This window comes from Salvelinus fontinalis, chromosome 14 (genome assembly GCF_029448725.1).
Source record: "Salvelinus fontinalis isolate EN_2023a chromosome 14, ASM2944872v1, whole genome shotgun sequence".
NCBI classification, from domain to species: domain Eukaryota; kingdom Metazoa; phylum Chordata; class Actinopteri; order Salmoniformes; family Salmonidae; genus Salvelinus; species Salvelinus fontinalis.
This window is the reverse complement of record NC_074678.1, coordinates 3737735-3757998: the sequence shown is the minus strand read 5'-3', so window position 1 is coordinate 3757998 and position 20264 is coordinate 3737735. Positions and strand designations below refer to the sequence as shown.

Below are 20264 nucleotides of genomic sequence, written 5' to 3'. Positions count from 1 at the left end.
CAACTATACTGCAGGGATGGAACGTAAGTCTCAGAAAATCGAGTTTGTGGTGGCAGCTGCAGAGAGGTATTTGGGTGTGTGGGACTTGACGTCAACAGGGTGTGTTAAGTGGTGGTGTCCCATCCTTTCAGGCTGTCGGCCTGAAGTATATTATTTAATTTAATTAGGCGAGTCAGTTAACAACAAATTCTTATTTACAACGACGGACTTCCCCGGCCAAACCCTAACGACACTGGGCTAATTGTGTGCTGCCCTATTATGGGGCTCCCAATCATTGCCAGTTGTGATACAGCCTGGAATCAAACCAGGCACCTCTAGCACTGAGATGCTGTGCCTTAGACCACTGCACCACTCAGGAGCCCTAAAGTAGGGCTAAATAGATTCAAATAGTGGAGTAGGGTGATGTTATTTTTTATTATTATATTTTTTAGTGTGAATGTAGTGTTAGATGGTATGGTATTTTTTTATTTTTTTTTTCAAGCAAAGTATAAGGGAATTGTACTCCAGTCTAGTAGGTGGCGGTAATGCAACATTTATTGGATGCCAACCGCTGTTAAACTTCATCGAAGAAACACATGGTTGACGCTCATGTCAGGGAGCTTGTGTAAAAGGGGTGGAGATTTGTATAACTATTATTTCATTTTTTTCATTGTATTCACAGGAATGTCCCTGTATTGATGTGTAATATTGTTATTATTGTTGCAAAAAATAAAACAAAAAAAAACACTGCCGGAAGAAAGAAATGTGACGTAGGAAATGGTTTCCACTAGATTGCACAACCACAAAATTGACTATATCATAAAAACTTAATTTAAGGTTAGGCATTAGGATAGCAGTGTGGTTAATGTTAACGTTGGCGTTAGGTTTAAAATCATATTTAAACAAGATACTTTTTAGAGATGGGCGGAGTTTATGACTTTGTGGCTGTGGTAACTAGTGACGACAGTAGAAAGCTCGAGATTCAACATGGCCACTTACATGATAATGCTGGGTGCTTGTAAGCAGACTTCTAAAAACGGCGCAATCTTGTCGAGAAATTACCCCAATATGTTTAAAACGGGGACCGTGCGATCTCTCGTTAGCGAGTCATCTAACTGGACTGGAATGGTGACCAAAAGGTCTTATTCTACAAACGGTACGCTTAGGAAAACATTATGCAACGGCCGCTTTGGTAACGTTGTTACATCAATGACAGGAGCCGGGAGGCTAGCGAAGCTCAACCGATGGACAAGGGTCACTGGGTTTTTTTCTGGGGAAAGAGCGATTCTCGGCTGCGGGGCTTCGGCCAGCTACAACCAGATAAGATTGTTTGGCAACCGAGGCAGCGGCGCTGGCTTCTCGGGGGAAGATGGGTCGGAGAGCAGCGGGTCTGGGGGAGACGAGTCAGGAGGAGATGGAGGAACACCGTACAACTCCCCCCAGATGACAGCTCTCACCCCCATGCTGGTCCCTGAAGTGTTCCCCAACGTACCACTGATCGCGGTCAGTAGGAACCCGGTTTTCCCAAGGTTCATCAAAATTATCGAGGTAAGCAGCGCCGACTCATTAGAGGTCTCCCAAGGACACATCTGGATGATGCAATATTCTGAATTAGAAAATGCACTTATTTTGAATGACTAGTGTCTCTACCAGTGTGTCAACATAAAGTTGCAATACTTAACTTTTTGGGCGACATGACAAAACGCACATAGAAATAGGAGTTATAAATCTGTCATTCTCATTTAAAGCAATTCTAAGGTAGCTCTGTTATATGCTCTTTCTATGATTCCTGTTTTAAGTTTTGTTTTTTTGCTTTACTTTTGTACACCAGCTTCAAACAGCTGAAAATACTATATTTTTGTTTATATAAAATATATTCCACAGCGGTTTAGATGGTACAATGATTCTCTACACTATATTTGCTTGTTTTACCACATAAACTGAAATTAGGCAAAATATTAGAATTTAAGCAACCAGAAAATGGCAGAGCGATTTCTACATAGTTGGTCTTACATTTTAGTGCCTCCAATATAAGTGTTACATGGAATTGCATCATATTCAACACGAGTACTGTATGTGGTCAGCATTGCTGCAGATCTTTTCGGTCTAACATCTTTTTTAGGGAATCATTTTCTTTGTTTTTGTTAATGCAGTAGTTCCATTTTCTAACATCTTGTTGTTGTAAGCTAATCATTACACATGTTGGGTGGTGTGTTTTCATTTGTAGGTGAAGAACAAAGGGCTTATGGATCTTCTGAGGAGAAAAGTCCGACTTGCCCAACCGTACGCTGGAGTGTTCCTGAAGAAAGACGATGCGTAAGGGACATCTTTCTTCAACTGTAAACGCTAGGACTGTGATGATAGCAATATAGCAATAATGTTTTTTTACATGTCAAAAAAGAAAACATGAAGCAGACAACTCTTTGGTCCTTTAAAAACCTGCTGTATGTAACATATTGTGTGCTGTAGTTTGGAAAATAAATAAATGTGACTCAGGATGACAACATAATGATGATTGTTTCCAACATTAAGGCTGTTTTCCTGAAGAAGTTAAATCTGTTTTGTTTCCTTGCAACAATACTAAGGAGTATTGCGATACTGGTATCGTCCTGGCTCTAGTACTTGCCCTTTAGACAGATCCTACTGTATTCTCTCTGTTGACATTCTCTCTCTCTCTTCTCTCTCTGGGGTTCTTAAGTAATGAGACTGATGTAGTGGAGAGTCTGGATGCTATCTACAACACAGGAACTTTTGTACAGATCCATGAGATGCAGGACCTTGGTGACAAGCTGAGGATGATTGTTATGGGCCACAGAAGGTAGGGAAAAAAACAACACTTACTCTGCATGTTATCTTTTTGATATTCCATCTGTACAGTATGTGTCAGTGCCCATTGGAAACGTACGCACTGTACGAAATACTCCTTTCTCTCTGGTAGAATCCGCATCACCAAGCAGATGGAGGTGGAGCCGGATGAGCCTGCCTCTGCTGCCTCTGAGTCTGCCTCTGTCACTGAAGCAGGGAGCCAGCCCAATGTCTCACGCCGGAAGCCCAAGAGAAAAGAGCGTAAAGAGCCAGCCATCTTGGCCGAAACAATGGAGGAGAAGGTGCAGGAGGCAGACCTGATAGTAGAGGCGCTCCCGCTGCCCTCCTCTGATATCCTTATGGTGGAGGTAGACAACGTGGTGCACCAACAGTTTGAGGTCTCAGAGGAAGTCAAGGTAGGCATTTGGATGATACAGTGCCTTCGGGAAATATTCAGACCACTTAACTTTTATCACATTTTGTTATGTTACATTCTTATTCTAAAATTGATTAAATATACTTTTTTCTCATCAATCAATTCACAATATCCCATAATGACAAAGCAAAAACTGATTTGTTGATTATAATTTTTTTATAATAAAAAAAACAAAAAAAAACGGATACCTTATTTACGTAAGTATTCAGACCCTTTGCTATGAGACTCTAAATTGAGCTCAGGTGCATCCTGTTTCCATTGGTCATCGTTGATGTTACCACAACTTGATTGGAGTCCACCTGTGGTAAATTCAATTGATTGGACATGATTTGGAAAGGCACACACCTGTCTATATAAGGTCCCACAGTTGACAGTGGACGTCAGAGAAAAAATCAAGCCATGAGGTTGAAGGAATTGTCCGTAGGGCTCCGAGACAGGATTGTGTCAAGGCACAGATCTGGGGAAGGGTACCAAAACATTTCTGCAGCATTGAAGGACCCCAAGAACACAGTGGCCTCCATCATTCTTAAATGGAAGAAGTTTGGAACCACCAAGACTCTTCCTAGAGCTGGCCACCTGGCCAAACTGAACAATCGGGGAAGAAGGGCCTTGGTCAGAGAGGTGACCAAGAACCCGATGGTGACTCTGACAGAACTCCAGAGTTCCTCTTTGGAGATGGGAGAAACTTCCAGAAGGACAACCATCTCTGCAGAACTCCACCAATCAGGCCTTTATGGTAGAGTGGCCAGATGGAAGCCACTCCTCAATAAAAGGCACCTGACAGCCCACTTGGAGTTTGCCAAAAGGCACCTAAAGACTCTCAGACCATGAGAAACAAGATTATCTGGTCTGATAAAACCAAGATTGAACTTTTTGGCCTAAATGTCAAACGTAATGTCTGCAGGAAACCTGGCACCATCCCTACGGTGAAGCATGCTGGTGGCAGCGACATGCTGTGGGGATGTGCTCGTATTTCTTGGCCCAAGCAAGTCTCTTCTTCTTATTGGTGTTCTATAGTAGTGGTTTCTTTGCAGCAATTTGACCATGAAGGCCTGATTCACGCAGTCTCCTCTGAACAGTTGATGTTGAGATGTGTCTGTTACTTAAACTCTGTACCATTTATTTGGGCTGCAATTTCTGACGCTGGTAACTAATGAACTTATCCTCTGCAGCAGAGGTAACCATGGGTCTTTCTTTCCTGTGGCGATCCTTATGATAGCCAGTTTCATCATAGTGCTTGATGGTTTTTGCGACTGCACTTAAAGAAACTTACAAAGTTCTAGACTTTTCCCAGAATGACTGACCTTCATATCTTCAAGTAATGATGGACTGTCGTTTCTCTTTGCTTATTATGGGAAGAACAGCTCAAATATGGACTTGGTCTTTTACCAAATAGGGCTATCTTCTGTATTCCAACCCTACCTTGTCACAACACAACTGATTGACTCAAATGCATTAACAGGGAAAGAAATTCCACAAATTGACTTTTAACAAGGCACCCCTGTTAATTTAAATGCATTCCAGGTGCCTACATCATGAAGCTGGTTGAGAGAATGCCAAGAGTGTGAAAAGCTGTTATGAAGGCAACGGGTGGCTACTTTGGAGAATCTCAAATATTATTTGGATTTGTAGTAACCAAAAAAAAGTGTTAATCATGATTCCATATGTGGTATTTCATTGTTTTGATGTTTTCCCTGTTATTCTACAATGTAGAAAATAGTTTAAAATAAAGGGAAAAACCCCTGTAATGAGTAGGTGTGTCCACACTTTTGACCGGTACTGTATGTAATTAATTTATAAGTCTGAAAATGGTTGTAGCAACTGCGGATTGCCCTTTTAACCACGCATCGTAGCGTGATTCCTGTGTAGCAGTTGGTTTGTTTTTATGTTTCAATTTGAAGAAAAAAATGTAAATAAGTGCGTTTACTTTGTTTGAAGGCCCTGACGGCAGAGATCGTGAAGACCATCCGTGACATCATCGCCCTTAATCCACTTTACAGGTAATGACATCCTTTCTTTACAAATACATAATTGTCGTTCAAAATACCTAGGGAAAGTGATGTCTCTTCCAATGTCTAGATGGCGGTAATTATGAATGCAGCAATAGTCCAGATCTCTTATGTTAATTTTTTTTTGGAATGACTGTGAATGTTACTGAATTTTAATTATTTTTAAAGGTTTTACTTCAAATGCCCACACATGTTTCAGCCTCCTCCCTTTTTTTTGGGATGCATGAGAGTGTCTGTCAAATGACTAACATGTAATTGTATCTGTGTGTATCTATGCACGCAGAGAGTCTGTTCTTCAGATGATGCAGGCTGGGCAGAGAGTAGTGGACAACCCCATCTATCTGAGTGACATGGGAGCCGCTCTCACAGGGGCCGAGTCACACGAGCTGCAGGACGTACTTGAAGAGACCAATGTAAGTGGATAGGGATTGTCCTCATTAACAAACAGGATCATTTCTTTACAATTTTATTTTATTTGGCCTTTTCTCTCCATGGATGTTCAAACTAAAAATAAGAGATTACCCATAAGTACATGTAGATTGTCAATATAATATTCTTTGTGCTTTTAAAAAAAACATATATATATTTTTTTCAATAACTTTAACGCTCTCCTCAGATTCCCAAACGTCTCTACAAGGCTTTATCACTTCTGAAGAAAGAATACGAGCTGAGTAAGCTGCAGCAGCGCCTCGGCAGGGAGGTAAAGTGACGTCTTCCTCTTTAGCCAATTTGGAGATGTACAGTACCTCTTCAAAACCATTTTTTTTTTCATCACCTCAGGCTCTTTGACACATTTTACAGTAAAATAGTAACCTAAATGAATGGCGAAGATGGTCCGGACAGACACCAATCCAATATGACGACTTTGCCATTCCTAGCACAGAAAAAAAAAAAAAATGAAAATATTTGATTAAATGATTGTGATGTATTATTCTCTGTCAGGTGGAGGAGAAGATCAAGTTGACCCACAGGAAGTACCTGCTCCAGGAGCAGCTTAAGATCATTAAGAAGGAGCTGGGCCTGGAGAAGGAGGACAAGGATGCCATCGAGGAGAAGTTCAGGGAGAGACTGAAGGAGCGCACCGTGCCCCAACACATCATGGACGTCATCAACGAGGAGCTAAATAAACTTGGCCTGCTGGATAACCACTCCTCAGAGTTCAAGTCAGTCCCTGAACCCCAAATCAACCCCTAGTCCATCCCTGCCCCCTGGATGTGGAGATCTGAGTGGATTGGATAGGTGTACTGTAAGCAATATGGCGACAATTCCACCTGGCCTATCAGAGGGCAAAATAGAGCTACCACCATACTGCTTAAACCTATCCAATCCTCACAGATCTATATGTACGTGCTATGTGGGTAGGGGCTAGGGGTTGATTTGAGAATCAGGGACTGACCTCAGCATCTGCCTCACCTTTGAACTATCACTCAAAGAGCATATTTTTTGTTGTTACATCTGTCCTATTTTATACAAACTAAATTTAAAAAACAACAATTGAACAAGTACGTATTTAACATGACTCTTCTATTAAACTGTTGGTTCTGTGTGCAGTGTGACCAGGAACTATCTGGACTGGCTGACCTCGATGCCCTGGGGAACTAATAGTGAGGAGAACCTGGAACTCAAACGGGCCAAAGAGGTGCTGGAGGAAGACCATTATGGGATGGACGATGTCAAGAAACGCATTCTGGTGAGAGAATTGTACTGTGGGATCACCGTGGTTACCATCTGACAGTGGTTGACGGTTAGACTTGTGGATGTGAAAAATCTAATCTGTTGGCTGAATATTACCTTAATACAGTAAATACAAAGTTTCCTCTTGACCTCACCCTTCTTCCTCTCTTTCTTCCTGCAGGAGTTTATTGCAGTAAGTCAGCTGAGAGGCTCGACCCAGGGAAAGATCCTGTGTTTCTATGGTCCTCCTGGTGTGGGAAAGACCAGTATCGCCCGCTCCATCGCCAGAGCACTCAACCGAGAGTATTTCCGCTTCAGTGTTGGTGGTATGACTGATGTCGCTGAAATCAAAGGCCACAGGTATAAGACACTACTTAACTACTGTTCATTGCTCAATAAAACAATTCTGTCAGAATTCAAATTCTATACAATCCAAAGTTGAGAGTAACTTTTATTTACTGTACTTTTGTGTTGTGTGTTTTCAGGAGAACGTATGTGGGAGCCATGCCTGGAAAGATCATTCAATGCCTCAAGAAGACAAAGACCGAAAACCCACTGGTCCTTATTGATGAGGTGAATAATACATGCTATGTAGTCAGCGCTAGCTCTATTTGGCTGACAGAAATATAGTTTAATGCGTTTTGTTTGTATTATTGGTGAAGGAGGTGATCGACTGTTCTGCCTTTTTATTCTTCCAGGTTGACAAGATAGGTCGTGGTTACCAAGGCGACCCATCTTCAGCTCTGCTGGAGCTTTTGGACCCGGAGCAGAACTTCAACTTCCTGGATCACTACCTGGATGTGCCTGTTGACCTGTCCAAGGTAGGTGGATGTGCCTGTTGACCTGTCCAAGGTAGGTGGACGGACCTGTTAGGATGGACCTGTCCCTGGAGGGATTCGAGGTGTACAGACTCTCCTTACAGCCCAGCACAAATGATGAATAGGTCATGTTCTTGTCTCTTACTGTTTGTGTCCTTGTGTTCCCTCCAGGTTCTGTTCATCTGCACTGCCAATGTGACTGACACCATCCCAGAGCCCCTCAGAGACCGTATGGAGATGATCAACGTGTCTGGATATGTGGCCCAGGAGAAACTAGCCATCGCTGAGGTAATGTGTTATCGGACAGCTGTCTCGGCGATGACAAGACAGTCAACAAACATGATTTAACAAAACAGCCACTCCATCCTACGGCAACATTGGTTCATTAAACATGTTTCCATCCAAACATTTTTATGCGAGTAAAGTACCTGTGAGATATAAAAAGCCCTGATGGAAACACTTTGTTGGTAACTTTTCCTAAAAACGTTTAGAAATAGATCATGCGACAACGGCATTGTAACTTTTATTTTTTATTTTTTGCTCAATATTTGATAGAAGTAAACTGCAGCCATGTGATGATGCTTGAACCTGGGCTCCTCCCCCTAGGTCCTGGTCTCCTCCCCCTAGGTCATGTGGCTCCTCCCCCTATGTCATGTGGCTCCTCCCCCTAGGTCATGTGGCTCCTCCCCCTAGGTCCCAGGGCTCCTCCCCCCCCTAGGTCCCGGGGCTCCTCCCCCCCCTAGGTACCAAGGCTCCACCCCCCCCTAGGTCCCGGGGCTCCACCCCCCCCCCCTAGGTCCCGGGGCTCCACCCCCCCCCTAGGTCCCGGGGCTCCACCCCCCCCCTCGGTCCCGGGGCTCCACCCCCCCCCTAGGTCCCGGGGCTCCACCCCCCCCTAGGTCCCGGGGCTCCACCCCCCCCTAGGTCCCGGGGCTCCACCCCCCCCTAGGTCCCGGGGCTCCACCCCCCCCTAGGTCCCGGGGCTCCACCCCCCCCTAGGTCCCGGGGCTCCACCCCCCCCTAGGTCCCGGGGCTCCACCCCCCCCTAGGTCCCGGGGCTCCACCCCCCCTAGGTCCCGGGGCTCCACCCCCCCCTAGGTCCCGGGGCTCCACCCCCCCCTAGGTCCCGGGGCTCCACCCCCCCCTAGGTCCCGGGGCTCCTCCCCCTCGGTCCCGGAAAATCATGCACAGTTTATTAGCTTCAGATGATTCAAGTTATGATGAACGTCACAGGGTGTTGATGATGAGCTTGACTCTAATCATGATGATTGGTGCTTGGCTGCCAATTTAACCAATAAAACCAGTATGGGCAAATTTACTATTTATCGCAAGACTTGTGGCAAAACCATCAACAGAGCTGAAAATGGGAGGTTAACGTTTAAACGAAAAGTTACACTTTTTAATCACAACAAGCCAGTTTAATGGATTTCTGTTGGTAAAATTAGCATATATTTTTTGTGTGAATATGAAAATCATTGGACAAATGGATGGATGACCAAGATATTTGAGGTATCTCCATCTGACCGTAACTCTCTCTCTCTCTAACTAACAGAAGTACCTGGTACCTCAGTTGCGTACTCAATGTGGACTGACTGAGGATACGACCAACATCTCCCCAGAGGCTCTGAACCTTCTTATCAGACAGTACTGCAGAGAGAGTGGAGTCAGGAACCTACAGAAACAAGTGGAGAAGGTTAGGCCAAACTTCACCTTCTGACTGCATGTATTAGTGGCAAGTTTATATCGCTTCAACAAAGTAATGAGTAAAGGGTTTGAATACTTATATTTTTAAATGAAATACCTTATTTACATATATATTATATATATATAAATTTGCATACAATTCTAAAAACCTGTTTTCACTTTGTCATTATGGGGTATTGTGTGTAGATGAGGAAAAAACAATATTTAAGAATAAGGCTGTAACGTAACAAAATGTGGGAAAAGGGAAGGGGTCTGAATACTTTCAGAATGCACTGTATACACTATGGGGTTAATCTTGACTTTGAAGTCTCATTTTCACTCATTCGATTTAAGTGGAAATTAGGATTCTCTCCTAGGAAAGGAAATAATTAGACTTTAGAATGTTGCTGATGTTTCTGATCATGTGTCCAGGTGTTCCGGAAAGTGGCGTTCCGTATAGTGAGTGGGGAGGAGACTGCGGTCCAGGTTACCCCTGACAACCTGCAGGATTACGTCGGCAAGCCCATTTTCACTGTGGATAGAATGTATGATGTCACACCGCCTGGTGTTGTCATGGGCCTGGCATGGACAGCCATGGGTAAGAATGACCTAGAGACGTAGAAGAGAGGTGTGTTTTACAACCAGCATTATGCATAGACAACAACACAAACACCGCTCTGATCTTAACCCTCTGGAGTGTAAGCCTGGGGATCATTTAGCTATTTGATTTAGATTTAAAAAAAAAAAAATTAAGATATACAGTACTAGTCAAAAGTTGGGACACCTACTCATTCAAGGGTTTTGCTTTATTTGTACTATTTTCTACATTGTAGAATAATAGTGAAGACATCAAAACTATGAGATAACACATATGGAATCCTGTAGTAACCAAAAAAGTGTTAAACAAATCAAAATATATTTTAGATTCTTCAAAGTAGCAACCCTTTGCCTTGATGACAGCTTTGCACACTCTTGGCATTCTCTCAACCAGCTTCACCTGGAATGCTTTTCCAACAGTCTTGAAGGAGTTCCCACATATACTGAGCACTTGTCGGCTGCTTTTCCTTCACACTGCTGTCCAACTCATCCCAAACCATCTCAATTGGGTTGAGGCCAGGTCATCTGATGCAGCACTCCATCACTCTTCTTCTTGGTCAAATAGCCCTTGAACAGCCTGAAGGTGTGTTGGGTCATTGTCCTGTTGAAAAACAAATGATAGTCCCACTTAGCGCAAACCAGATGGGATGGTGTATCGCTGCAGAATGCTGTGGTAGCCATGCTGGTTAAGTATTTGAACTTTGAATTCTAAATAAATCACCAACAGTGTTACCAGCAAAGCACCATCACACCTACTCCAAGCTTCACGGTGGAAACCACACTTACGGAGATCATCCGTTCACCTACTCTGCGTCTCACAAACACGGCGGTTGGAACCAAAAATCTCAAATTTGGAATCATCAGACCAAACAACAGTTTCCACCGGTCTAATGTCCATTGCTCGTGTTTCTTGGCCCAAGCAAGTCTCTTCTTATTATTGGTGTCCTTTAGTAGTGATTTCTTTGCAGCTATTCGACCACGAAGGCCTGATTCACGCAGTCTCCTCTGAACAGTTGATGTTGAGATGTGTCTGTTACTTGAACTCTGTGAAGCTTTTATTTGGGTTGCAATTTCTTACGTTGGTAACTAAGGAATTTATCCTCTGCAGCAGAGATAACTCTGGGTCTTTCTTTCCTGTGGCGATCCTCATGAGAGCCAGTTTCATCATATCCTCTGCAGCAGAGGTAACTCTGGGTCTTTCTTTCCTGTGGCGGTCCTCGTGAGAGCCAGTTTCATCATATCCTCTGCAGCAGAGGTAACTCTGGGTCTTTCTTTCCTGTGGCGGTCCTCGTGAGAGCCAGTTTCATCATATCCTCTGCAGAGGTAACTCTGGGTCTTCCTTTCCTGTGGCGGTCCTCATGAGAGCCAGTTTCATCATATCCTCTGCAGCAGAGGTAACTCTGGGTCTTCCTTTCCTGTGGCGGTCCTCGTGAGAGCCAGTTTCATCATATCCTCTGCAGAGGTAACTCTGGGTCTTCCTTTCCTGTGGCGGTCCTCATGAGAGCCAGTTTCATCATATCCTCTGCAGAGGTAACTCTGGGTCTTCCTTTCCTGTGGCGGTCCTCGTGAGAGCCAGTTTCATCATATCCTCTGCAGAGGTAACTCTGGGTCTTCCTTTCCTGTGGTGGTCCTCATGAGAGCCAGTTTCATCATAGCGCTTGATGGTTTTTGCAGCTGCACGTGAAGAAACTTTAAAAGTTCTTGAAATGTTACGTATTGACTGACCTTCATGTCTTAAAGTAATGATTGGCTGTTGTTTTTCTTTTACCTATTTGAGCTGTTCTTTCCATAATATGGACTTGGTCTTTTACCAAATAGGGCTATCTTCTGTATACCAACCCTACCTTGTCACAACACAGCTGATTTGGCTCAAACGTATTAACATGGAGAGAAATTCCACAAATTAACTTTTAACAAGGCACCTCTGTTAATTTAAATGCAGTCCAGGTGACTACCTCATGAAGCTGGTTGAGAGAATGCCAAGAGTGTGCAAAGCTGTCATCCTGGTCTGACAAACACCGCTGTAGCTCTGCCACTGCGGATTCACAGGGCTAAGATCGGTGGATTGAGATGCAGCCCACGCAGATATCTCTAGCTTAAACAGATGGATTTTGATAGGGAATTGTTTTTATTATGCTAATTAGATTTAGCGGACATCGCCTCCTAAGGGTTTTTTAAAGTCCCCTCCATCTCTCCTCTCCAGGTGGCACTACGCTGTTCATCGAGACGGCCCTGAGACGGCCGCGGGACACTGGGGGTAAGGATAAGGACGGCCCCAGGGACGGGTCCCTGGAGGTCACAGGGCAGCTGGGAGATGTGATGAAGGAGAGCTCTAAGATCGCCAGTACCTTCGCCAGGACCTTCCTCATGAAGCAGCAGCCGCACAATGACTTTTTCTCTGGCGCCCACCTCCATTTGCACGTCCCTGAGGTAGGGTTGATGATATGACACTGTCCTTACAGACTGTAGCATTTAAAAAAGAATGTTTGTCTTGTATTCCCCTTCCGTACAAACTGGCAGTTTGGTGTTTTTCCATCGACGTACAGATTTCAACCAACCATGTTATCTGACATCTTTAACCACTCACCCTATTACAGTGTTCTATGGAAAGGGACCTTCAATGTACCAAACAAACCGTGTCTCCTCCTCTCTCTCCCTGTACGGCTGCTGTGGTATTTAACAGGGTGCTACTCCCAAGGACGGTCCCAGTGCCGGCTGCACCATCGTCACGGCCCTGCTGTCCCTGGCCACCAGCACGCCAGTGCGAGAGAACGTGGCCATGACTGGAGAGGTGTCCTTGACCGGAAAGATCCTGCCTGTGGGAGGAATCAAGGAGAAGACCATTGCTGTGAGTCACGTCACTCTTCATAACACTGTTTTAGTTACCTGGGAGCTTAGTGGGAGAACTGGTCAACCTGATACCTTTTTTTATTTTTTATGAGAAAGAGAACGAAATGTAGTTCAAGTAGGCTGTTACATTTTTATAGTAATACAATATGTAACGTATGAGGTGAGACACTTGATCAACAATGGTTTCATAACATACAGAAGACACCTTTGTCGTTTTATTGCTAATTCCTGCAGAAAGCACACAGGCTACTGGTAAGACTGATATGCAAACTATATGTTTCTGCATATGACATTCATGTTTAATTTATGGTTCAATTTTTTTATTTTTTTCTCTGAAAGCCCATTTTAAAATAAATCATCAGGGTACAATGTTAGTCTGGCGTATGGGAGAGCTCATGTTCTGAAACGTATCTGAACTTTTATTATACTGAACAAAAATATAAAAGCAACAATTTAACAATTTTACTGAGTTACAGTTCATATAAGGAAATCCTGTCAATTTAAATGAATTAATTGGGCCCTAATTTATGGATTTCACATGGCTGGGTATAGGCCCACCCACTGGGGAGCCAGGTCCAGCCAATCAGAATAAGTTTTTACTCACAAAAGGGCTTAATTACATACAGAAATACTCCTCAGTTTCATCAGCTGTCCAGTTGGCTGGTCTAAGATCCCACAGGTCAAGAAGCCAGATGTGGAGGTCCTGGGCTGGCATTGCTTCACGTGGTCTGTGGTTGTGAGGCCGGTTAGATGTACTGCCAAATTCTCTATGGTAGAGGAATGAACATTCAATTCTCTGGAAACAGCTTTGGTGGACATTCTTGCAGTCGGCATGCCAAATCAAAACATCTGTGGCGTTGTGACACAACTGCACATTTTTAGTGTCCTTTTATTGTCCCCAGCGCAAGATGCACCTGTGTAATGATCATGCTGTTTAATCAGCTTCTTGATATGCCACACCTGTCAGGATTATCTTGGCAAAGGAGAAATGCTCACTGACAGGGATGTAAACAAATGTGAGAAGCTTTTTATGGATATGGAAGATTTCTGGGATATTTTATTTCAGCTCGTGAAACATGGGACCAATACTTTTAAATGTCGCGTTTTTATAATTGTGTATAGTGTTAGTAGCAGTGACATAATGAATCTTGAACATTCCTCCCTTCTCTCCAGGCAAAGCGTGCAGGAGTGACCTGCATGATCTTACCAGCAGAGAACAAGAAGGACTTCTCTGACCTGCCAGAGTTCATCACAGAGGGCCTAGAGGTTCACTTTGTGGATCATTACAGCAAGATGTACCCCATTGTCTTTCCATAACAATGAACACTGAATTATGACTCTATGAAACTGAAAATGGCACCTGAGCTGCTACCAGTGTTGGGGCCAATTCAGGAAGAACAATGAAATTCCAATTCTCTTCAATGTGGAAAATGTTGAATTGTAATTTGTTTTACTTTAAGAATTGACTGGAATTAAAATGGATTTCACCCCAACCCAGATGGATACAACTGGTTAGATCAGGCATCCTGAACTATGAAAGCAGATTTTTATTTGGTTGTACATTCTCACCTGTTAAAAGCCCCACATCTGACCGTGTGAGACAGCTGTGTCATGAGTGAAATGTATGATGTAGAAAATGTCTAATGTATAAGTGGGACATTTGAGATCTAAGTTGCATTTCTAATTACCGATGTTCACCCCTTAACCTCCCCCACCATGGTAAACTCCCCAAAACTACAATCACACAATGGGTCATGTCACTGCTACGTAGCCTAGACCCTTTTTATTGACCAAATGTTGCATTTAACTGCTGATAAAACTTGCATATTATAACTTTACCTTTTACACTGACGTTTATTCCCACTTCATCAATGGTTTCAAGACACTTTTGCCATTTTCTACAGCAAGAACAGGCCACTGGTAAGACTAGTGGCTAGCCCATCATTGGCATGTCTAAAAATGCAGATGACTACTCACGGCATACTGTAAAGTACACGAACCAGCCAGAGTAATCATTCTGCAGAATATTTACACGGGTGTAGAGCTGTACTCAAGGTCTGCAGGATCTATTCTAGTCAAATACACTGCTCAAGAAAACAAAGGGAACACTAAAATAACACATCCTAGATCTGAATGAAATATTCTTATTAAATACTTTTTTTTTTTACATAGTTGAATGTGCTGACAACAAAATCACACAAATTCTCAAAGGAAATCAAATGTATCAACCCATGGAGGTCTGGATTTGGAGTCACACTCAAAATTAAAGTGGAAAACCACACTACAGGCTGATCCAACTTTGATGTAATGTCCTTAAAACAAGTAAAAATGAGGCTCAGTAGTGTGTGGCCTCCACGTGCCTGTATGATCTCCCTACAACGCCTGGGCATGCTCCTGATGAGGTGGCGGATGGTCTCCTGAGGGATCTCCTCCCAGAACTGGACTAAAGCATCCGCCAACTCCTGGACAGTCTGTGGTGCAACGTGGCGTTGGTGGATGGAGTGAGACATGATGTCCCAGATGTGCTCAATTGGATTCAGGTCTGGGGAACGGGCGGGCCAGTCCATAGCATCAATGACTTCCTCTTGCAGGAACTGCTGACACACTCCAGCCACATGAGGTCTAGCATTGTCTTGCATTAGGAGGAACCCAGGGCCAACCGCACCAGCATATGGTCTCACAAGGGGTCTGAGGATCTCATCTCGGTACCTAATGGCAGTCAGGCTACCTCTGGCGAGCACATGGAGGGCTGTGTGGCCCCCCAAAGAAATGCCACCCCACACCATGACTGACCCACCACCAAACTGGTCATGCTGGAGGATGTTGCAGGCAGCAGAACGTTCTCCACGGCGTCTCCAGACTGTCACATGTGCTCAGTGTGAACCTGCTTTCATCTGTGAAGAGCACAGGGCGCCAGTGGCGAACTTGCCAATCTTGGTGTTCTCTGGCAAATGCCAAACGTCCTGCACGGTGTTGGGCTGTAAGCACAACCCCCGCCTGTGGACGTTGGGTCCTCATACCACCCTCATGGAGTCTGTTTCTGACCGTTTAAGCAGACACATGCACATTTGTGGCCTGCTGGAGGTCATTTTGCAGGGCTCCCCCTTGCACAAAGGCGGAGGTAGCGGTCCTGCTGCTGGGTTGTTGCCCTCCTACGGCCTCCTCCACGTCTCCTGATGTACTGGCCTGTCTCCTGGTAGCGCCTCCATGCTCTGGACACTACGCTGACAGACACAGCAAACCTTTTTGCCACAGCTCGCATTGATGTGCCATCCTGGATGAGCTGCACTACCTGAGCCACTTGTGTGGGTTGTAGACTCCCGTCTCATGCTACAACTAGAGTGAGAGCACTGCCAGCATTCAAAAGTGACCAAAACATCAGCCAGGAAGCATAGGAACTGAGAAGTGGTCTGTGGTCACCACCTGTAGAACCACTCCTTTATTGGGGGTGTCTTGCTAATTGCCTATAATTTCCATTTGTTGTCTATTCCATTTGCACAACAGCATGTGAAATTTATTGTCAATCAGTGTTGCTTCCTAAGTAGACAGTTTGATTTCACAGAAGTGTGATTGACTTGGAGTTACATTGTGTTGTTTAAGTGTTCCCTTTATTTTTTTGAGCAGTGTATTTGTAGCCTACAGGATCTATTCTATTCAAATACATGCAGCTTACAATGCATATTTCCGATCAAGTATAAATGGGTCTCCTCTGCAGATTTAAGTACAGTACCACTTCATTCTGAAATGAGAAACGATGAAGGAGTCGACAAATTTTTTGGAAATACAAATATTTTATTTGCAAGAACAGCTTTAATCCTTCTTGGCAGCAGCCTTCCTCATGGCAGCCAGGACGTTGCTGAGCTCCTCCCTCTTTCTCTTGGCGCGGATGTGAGTTCCAATCTGGGGAGAAAACCCAAAGGGTACATTACAACGTAAAGAGGGAAAACCTAACAATGATGCAGGTGAACTACCAGACTCAGGACGACATCAACACTAAAGCATGTCTCCGGGACAGATAAGTCAGGGACAAGTTCAGTAATCAACAAGTGAAACTTGAGAATTGAGAATTAACTGATTGGACAAAACTACAGGACTGATCCAATAGTTGATGAATCTTTCAATATATGCTGCAGGACATTTCCACAAACCCCAACAGATGGTAACTTTAAACATTATGTGGGTACTACGAAATCTGTTCAGGTTTGGAGAAGAAGAAAAAAAGCCCTTATTTTTTTCCCACAGTTTTTGATACACAAGAAAGCAGCTTCAGAAACAAATGATCTGACATGAGCAAATGCCTTCATGCTAACACCAATACACCCACAGCCAGGTTGGTAGCAGGGGAGTTACATACCCTCTTCTTGATGAACTTGAGGGCGCGCTTATCCTTGGACACCTTCAGCAACTCCATGGCGCGCCTCTCGTAAGGGGCGAAGCCGCACACCTCACGGATCATGTCACGCACAAACTTGCTGTGCTTGGTCAGACGCTGAAATACAAAAACAAAAATCAGCAACAGTTGGTCAAACAACCAGTTCTAAAGTCACCGTGGAAATCTAGATTGTTTACCATGAGAAGCCTTTTATTCAAATAGCTACTATTTATTTAAAAAAAGTGTCTGAGACCAAGCGTCCCTGTCAGCCGTGGGATGCAGACAGACAGGGATAGTAGGAAACTAGTTGATGTGTGCAGGGGGAACGACAGAACAGCACGGAACAAGCTGCACTGTAACTTATCCTGCTTTTGTAACAGTTTATTGGACTAGTAAGTGCTGCCTATGCTCAAGTTAAATTGTTGACCCATTATCTGATAATAGCGGGGAGGAAGGGGGTGAGGGGCAAAGCCTGACCACTTTCAATCACTACAGTTGTGGCAGCTATGGGAATAGAACCCAAACTATAAAATCAGAGCCAGAGCGGGGCGTGACCCAGCAATTCTAGGACAAGCAAAAACAGAGCCAGAGCGGGGCTTGACCCAGCAATTCTAGGACAAGCAAAAACAACCTCCTTTGGCAAAGGGACCAGAGTCTAGACCCTTTTCCTGAGGACATAGGCTCTACCAACACCACACTATCTGTGATGGTTTTCATGTTTCTATCCATTCAGATTAACTCACCCCTCGTCTACGGGCGTGTTTGGGTGCGGTCACATTCTTGGTTACGGGGTGGCCTTTGCTAAGCCCCACGGCCATAGGATACCTGATAGCCATGTCTGTAGAGAGAGAAAAAATATGAGTTTAGTTACATGTAATTCAAAGCATGAGACTAACTGGCTAGCTAGTTGCTGACCAACTAACTTACATTAGTGTCAGTGCGGGGGCATTAAACCTGGGACAGAGAATGAAAAACAGCTTCTATCTCAAGGCCATCGGGCTGTTAAAATAGCCATCGCTAGCCGGTACCCTGCCCGTAGCCAGCTACCAACTGTTTAATCATTCCTGCACCTTAGAGGTGGCAGGTAGCCTAGTGGTTAGAGCATTGTGCCAGTAACCAAAAGGTTGCTAGATGAAATCCCTGCGCTGACAAGGTAAAAATCTGTTGTTCTGTCCCCAACAATTTCAATGATTTTGCTGAGTTAGGGCTTAAGAGGAAATCAGTCAATCTAAATAAATTCATTAGGCCCTAATTTGTGGATTTTACATTACTGGGAATACAGATGTTGGTCCAAAAAAAAAAGTAGCTCAACAAACCTGCACATTTTAGAGTGGCCTTTTATTGTCCCCAGCACAAGGGGCATCTGTGTAATGATCTTGCTGTTAATCAGCTTCTTGATATGCCACACCTGTCAGGTGGATGAGAAGTGCTCACTAATTTGAGATAAATAAGCTTTTTGCGTATGTAAAGTTTCGGGAATCTTTTATTTCAGCTTGTGAAACACAGGCCCATTGCTCATCCTAATATTTCTTAATTCCATTATTTTACTTTTAAAATGTGTACGTTTAGATATTTAGTTTTTTTTCTTAAGTGTTTTATTTTACCTTTATTTAACTAGATAAGTCAGTTAAGAACAAATTATTTTCAATGACAGCCTTGTTCAGGGGCAGAACGACAGATTTTTACCTCGTCAGCTCGGAGATTCAATCTTGTAACCTTTCGGTTACTGGTCCGACGCTCTAACTACTAGGCTACCTGCCGCCCCACTAAAGTCTACATATGTTGTATTCGGCGCATGCAACAAATCAAAGGTGATATTACTGCACAGTTGGAGCTACGAATACAAGCATTTCGCTACACCAGCAATAATTGTTACGTGTGTATGCGACCAATAACATTTCATTTTATTTGAACGTTAACTGTTACCGTTGGGCCTTGGCAAAATAGCCATCTAGCTAACGTTACTGGTTATTTCCTACAACGCTATCATTGTATCGTCATCTGCAATGTATATTTAACTAGCCACACTCCAGTCATGTAAAAGACTACTCCAGGTGTTACCGTTAGGACTATTGATTCAGCAAGGTAGCCAAAAATGGTTATGACAGAATGCTGGCTAGCCTAATACCGTGAGCAATGTTAGCTAGCAAACGTAGGCAACTAGTTAATTACTTTTACTGACGATAAAAGTACATGGGTTTTCATTAAAGCAGAAAATGGTTAAGGAAATGCATATTATCTAGTCATTGTAAAAAGCGTCTCGTTACGAAGCTCCAGCAATAACAAGCCGATGTGATTCTCATGTGTGTAGAGAAAGAGGCCATGTAAGCGAAGCAACTTTAGGTTGATGTTTACCGTGAAAATCGTATATTTATCACGGCAATATTGCAAGCATCCTTTAAGCAATAAGTATACCTTGTGTTGCTTTTATTCAAATTAGTATAAAAGGAAGGATGTCAAAGATTTTATAAGGATTTTAGATGATATAAATTCTTCATCAAATTCTTACCTGCTTTCTTTAATGGCGCACAAACCGGAAGGAAAGCTTAGTGGTGGATGTTGGGTAATGAGGGTTTTTCATAAGTTAAACACAAGTGAAATCTATGTAGCGCCACCTGTGGGTGCGGACCATTTAGATTAAGCAGTCTTTTTTTTTCAAGATAAATATATTGCAGAAGTGAATCGTTTAGAATAGTCCTTAGCAGACATTTGTACAATCAGAGAGGAATAGCGATTCTAATATAATTCATGTACATTTATTCCCGTAATAATATTGTTGTAATGTTTAGGCTACAGGCCTATGTATCATCATATTAGCTTAATATTAAAAGAAAAACATATCAGACTTCAGTGCGTTCAAAACAACTGGGAACTCTGGGGAGGGGGGGACATTTTATCGTTTCACGACCTCTGTAAAAGAGGCATCACTGGAGCTAGCCTGACACAGCAATGACATTTTGCCAAACATCACCTGCCACAGATTTAGGACCTGAATGTTACCTGGGCTAGTATAAATCGTGGTCTGCTGGCCAGTGCCCAAA

At 43.6% G+C, this 20264-nt stretch overlaps 2 protein-coding genes and 1 non-coding gene across 3 annotated transcripts; 1 reads left to right on the top strand and 2 right to left on the bottom strand.

The window, feature by feature from the left end:
* The first annotated feature begins 771 nt into the window (after window positions 1-771).
* On the top strand, window positions 772-14689 carry lonp1 (lon peptidase 1, mitochondrial). The gene is made up of 18 exons (XM_055943801.1): window positions 772-1527; window positions 2207-2295; window positions 2678-2797; window positions 2918-3200; window positions 5159-5220; window positions 5513-5642; window positions 5846-5929; window positions 6172-6392; window positions 6781-6919; window positions 7085-7263; window positions 7389-7476; window positions 7602-7724; window positions 7893-8009; window positions 9274-9414; window positions 9837-10002; window positions 12205-12431; window positions 12685-12849; window positions 14025-14689. Exons 1-18 carry the CDS (start codon window positions 967-969, stop codon window positions 14166-14168), a joined length of 3039 nt encoding a protein of 1012 aa, XP_055799776.1. The 5' UTR covers window positions 772-966; the 3' UTR covers window positions 14169-14689.
* Window positions 14690-16622: 1933 nt separating this feature from the next.
* On the bottom strand, window positions 16623-19818 carry LOC129869411 (60S ribosomal protein L36). Its single transcript, XM_055943802.1, has 4 exons — window positions 19733-19818; window positions 17967-18061; window positions 17206-17340; window positions 16623-16751 (listed from the first exon to the last, which is right to left on the bottom strand). The coding sequence occupies exons 2-4, from the start codon at window positions 18057-18059 to the stop codon at window positions 16662-16664; spliced, it is 318 nt and encodes a 105-aa protein (XP_055799777.1). The 5' UTR covers window positions 18060-18061; window positions 19733-19818; the 3' UTR covers window positions 16623-16661.
* Window positions 17466-17594, bottom strand: LOC129811174 (small nucleolar RNA SNORA63). The gene has a single exon (XR_008752851.1). It is a non-coding gene; the product is annotated as a small nucleolar RNA SNORA63 (small nucleolar RNA).
* Window positions 19819-20264: the final 446 nt, after the last annotated feature.

Bases quoted from the DNA above. Each gene is read 5' to 3' on its own strand.
- lonp1 (XM_055943801.1), top strand. From the start codon at position 967: ATGGCCACTTACATGATAATGCTGGGTGCTTGTAAGCAGACTTCTAAA. The intron at 3,201-5,158 runs GTAGGCATTTGG...CTTTGTTTGAAG, and splicing joins AGGTCTCAGAGGAAGTCAAG to GCCCTGACGGCAGAGATCGT. The intron at 8,010-9,273 runs GTAATGTGTTAT...TCTAACTAACAG, and splicing joins AGAAACTAGCCATCGCTGAG to AAGTACCTGGTACCTCAGTT.
- LOC129869411 (XM_055943802.1), bottom strand. From the start codon at position 18,059: ATGGCTATCAGGTATCCTATGGCCGTGGGGCTTAGCAAAGGCCACCCC. The intron at 17,341-17,966 runs GTGAGTTAATCT...TTTGTATTTCAG, and splicing joins AACACGCCCGTAGACGAGGG to CGTCTGACCAAGCACAGCAA. The intron at 16,752-17,205 runs GTATGTAACTCC...TTTTCTCCCCAG, and splicing joins TCAAGTTCATCAAGAAGAGG to ATTGGAACTCACATCCGCGC.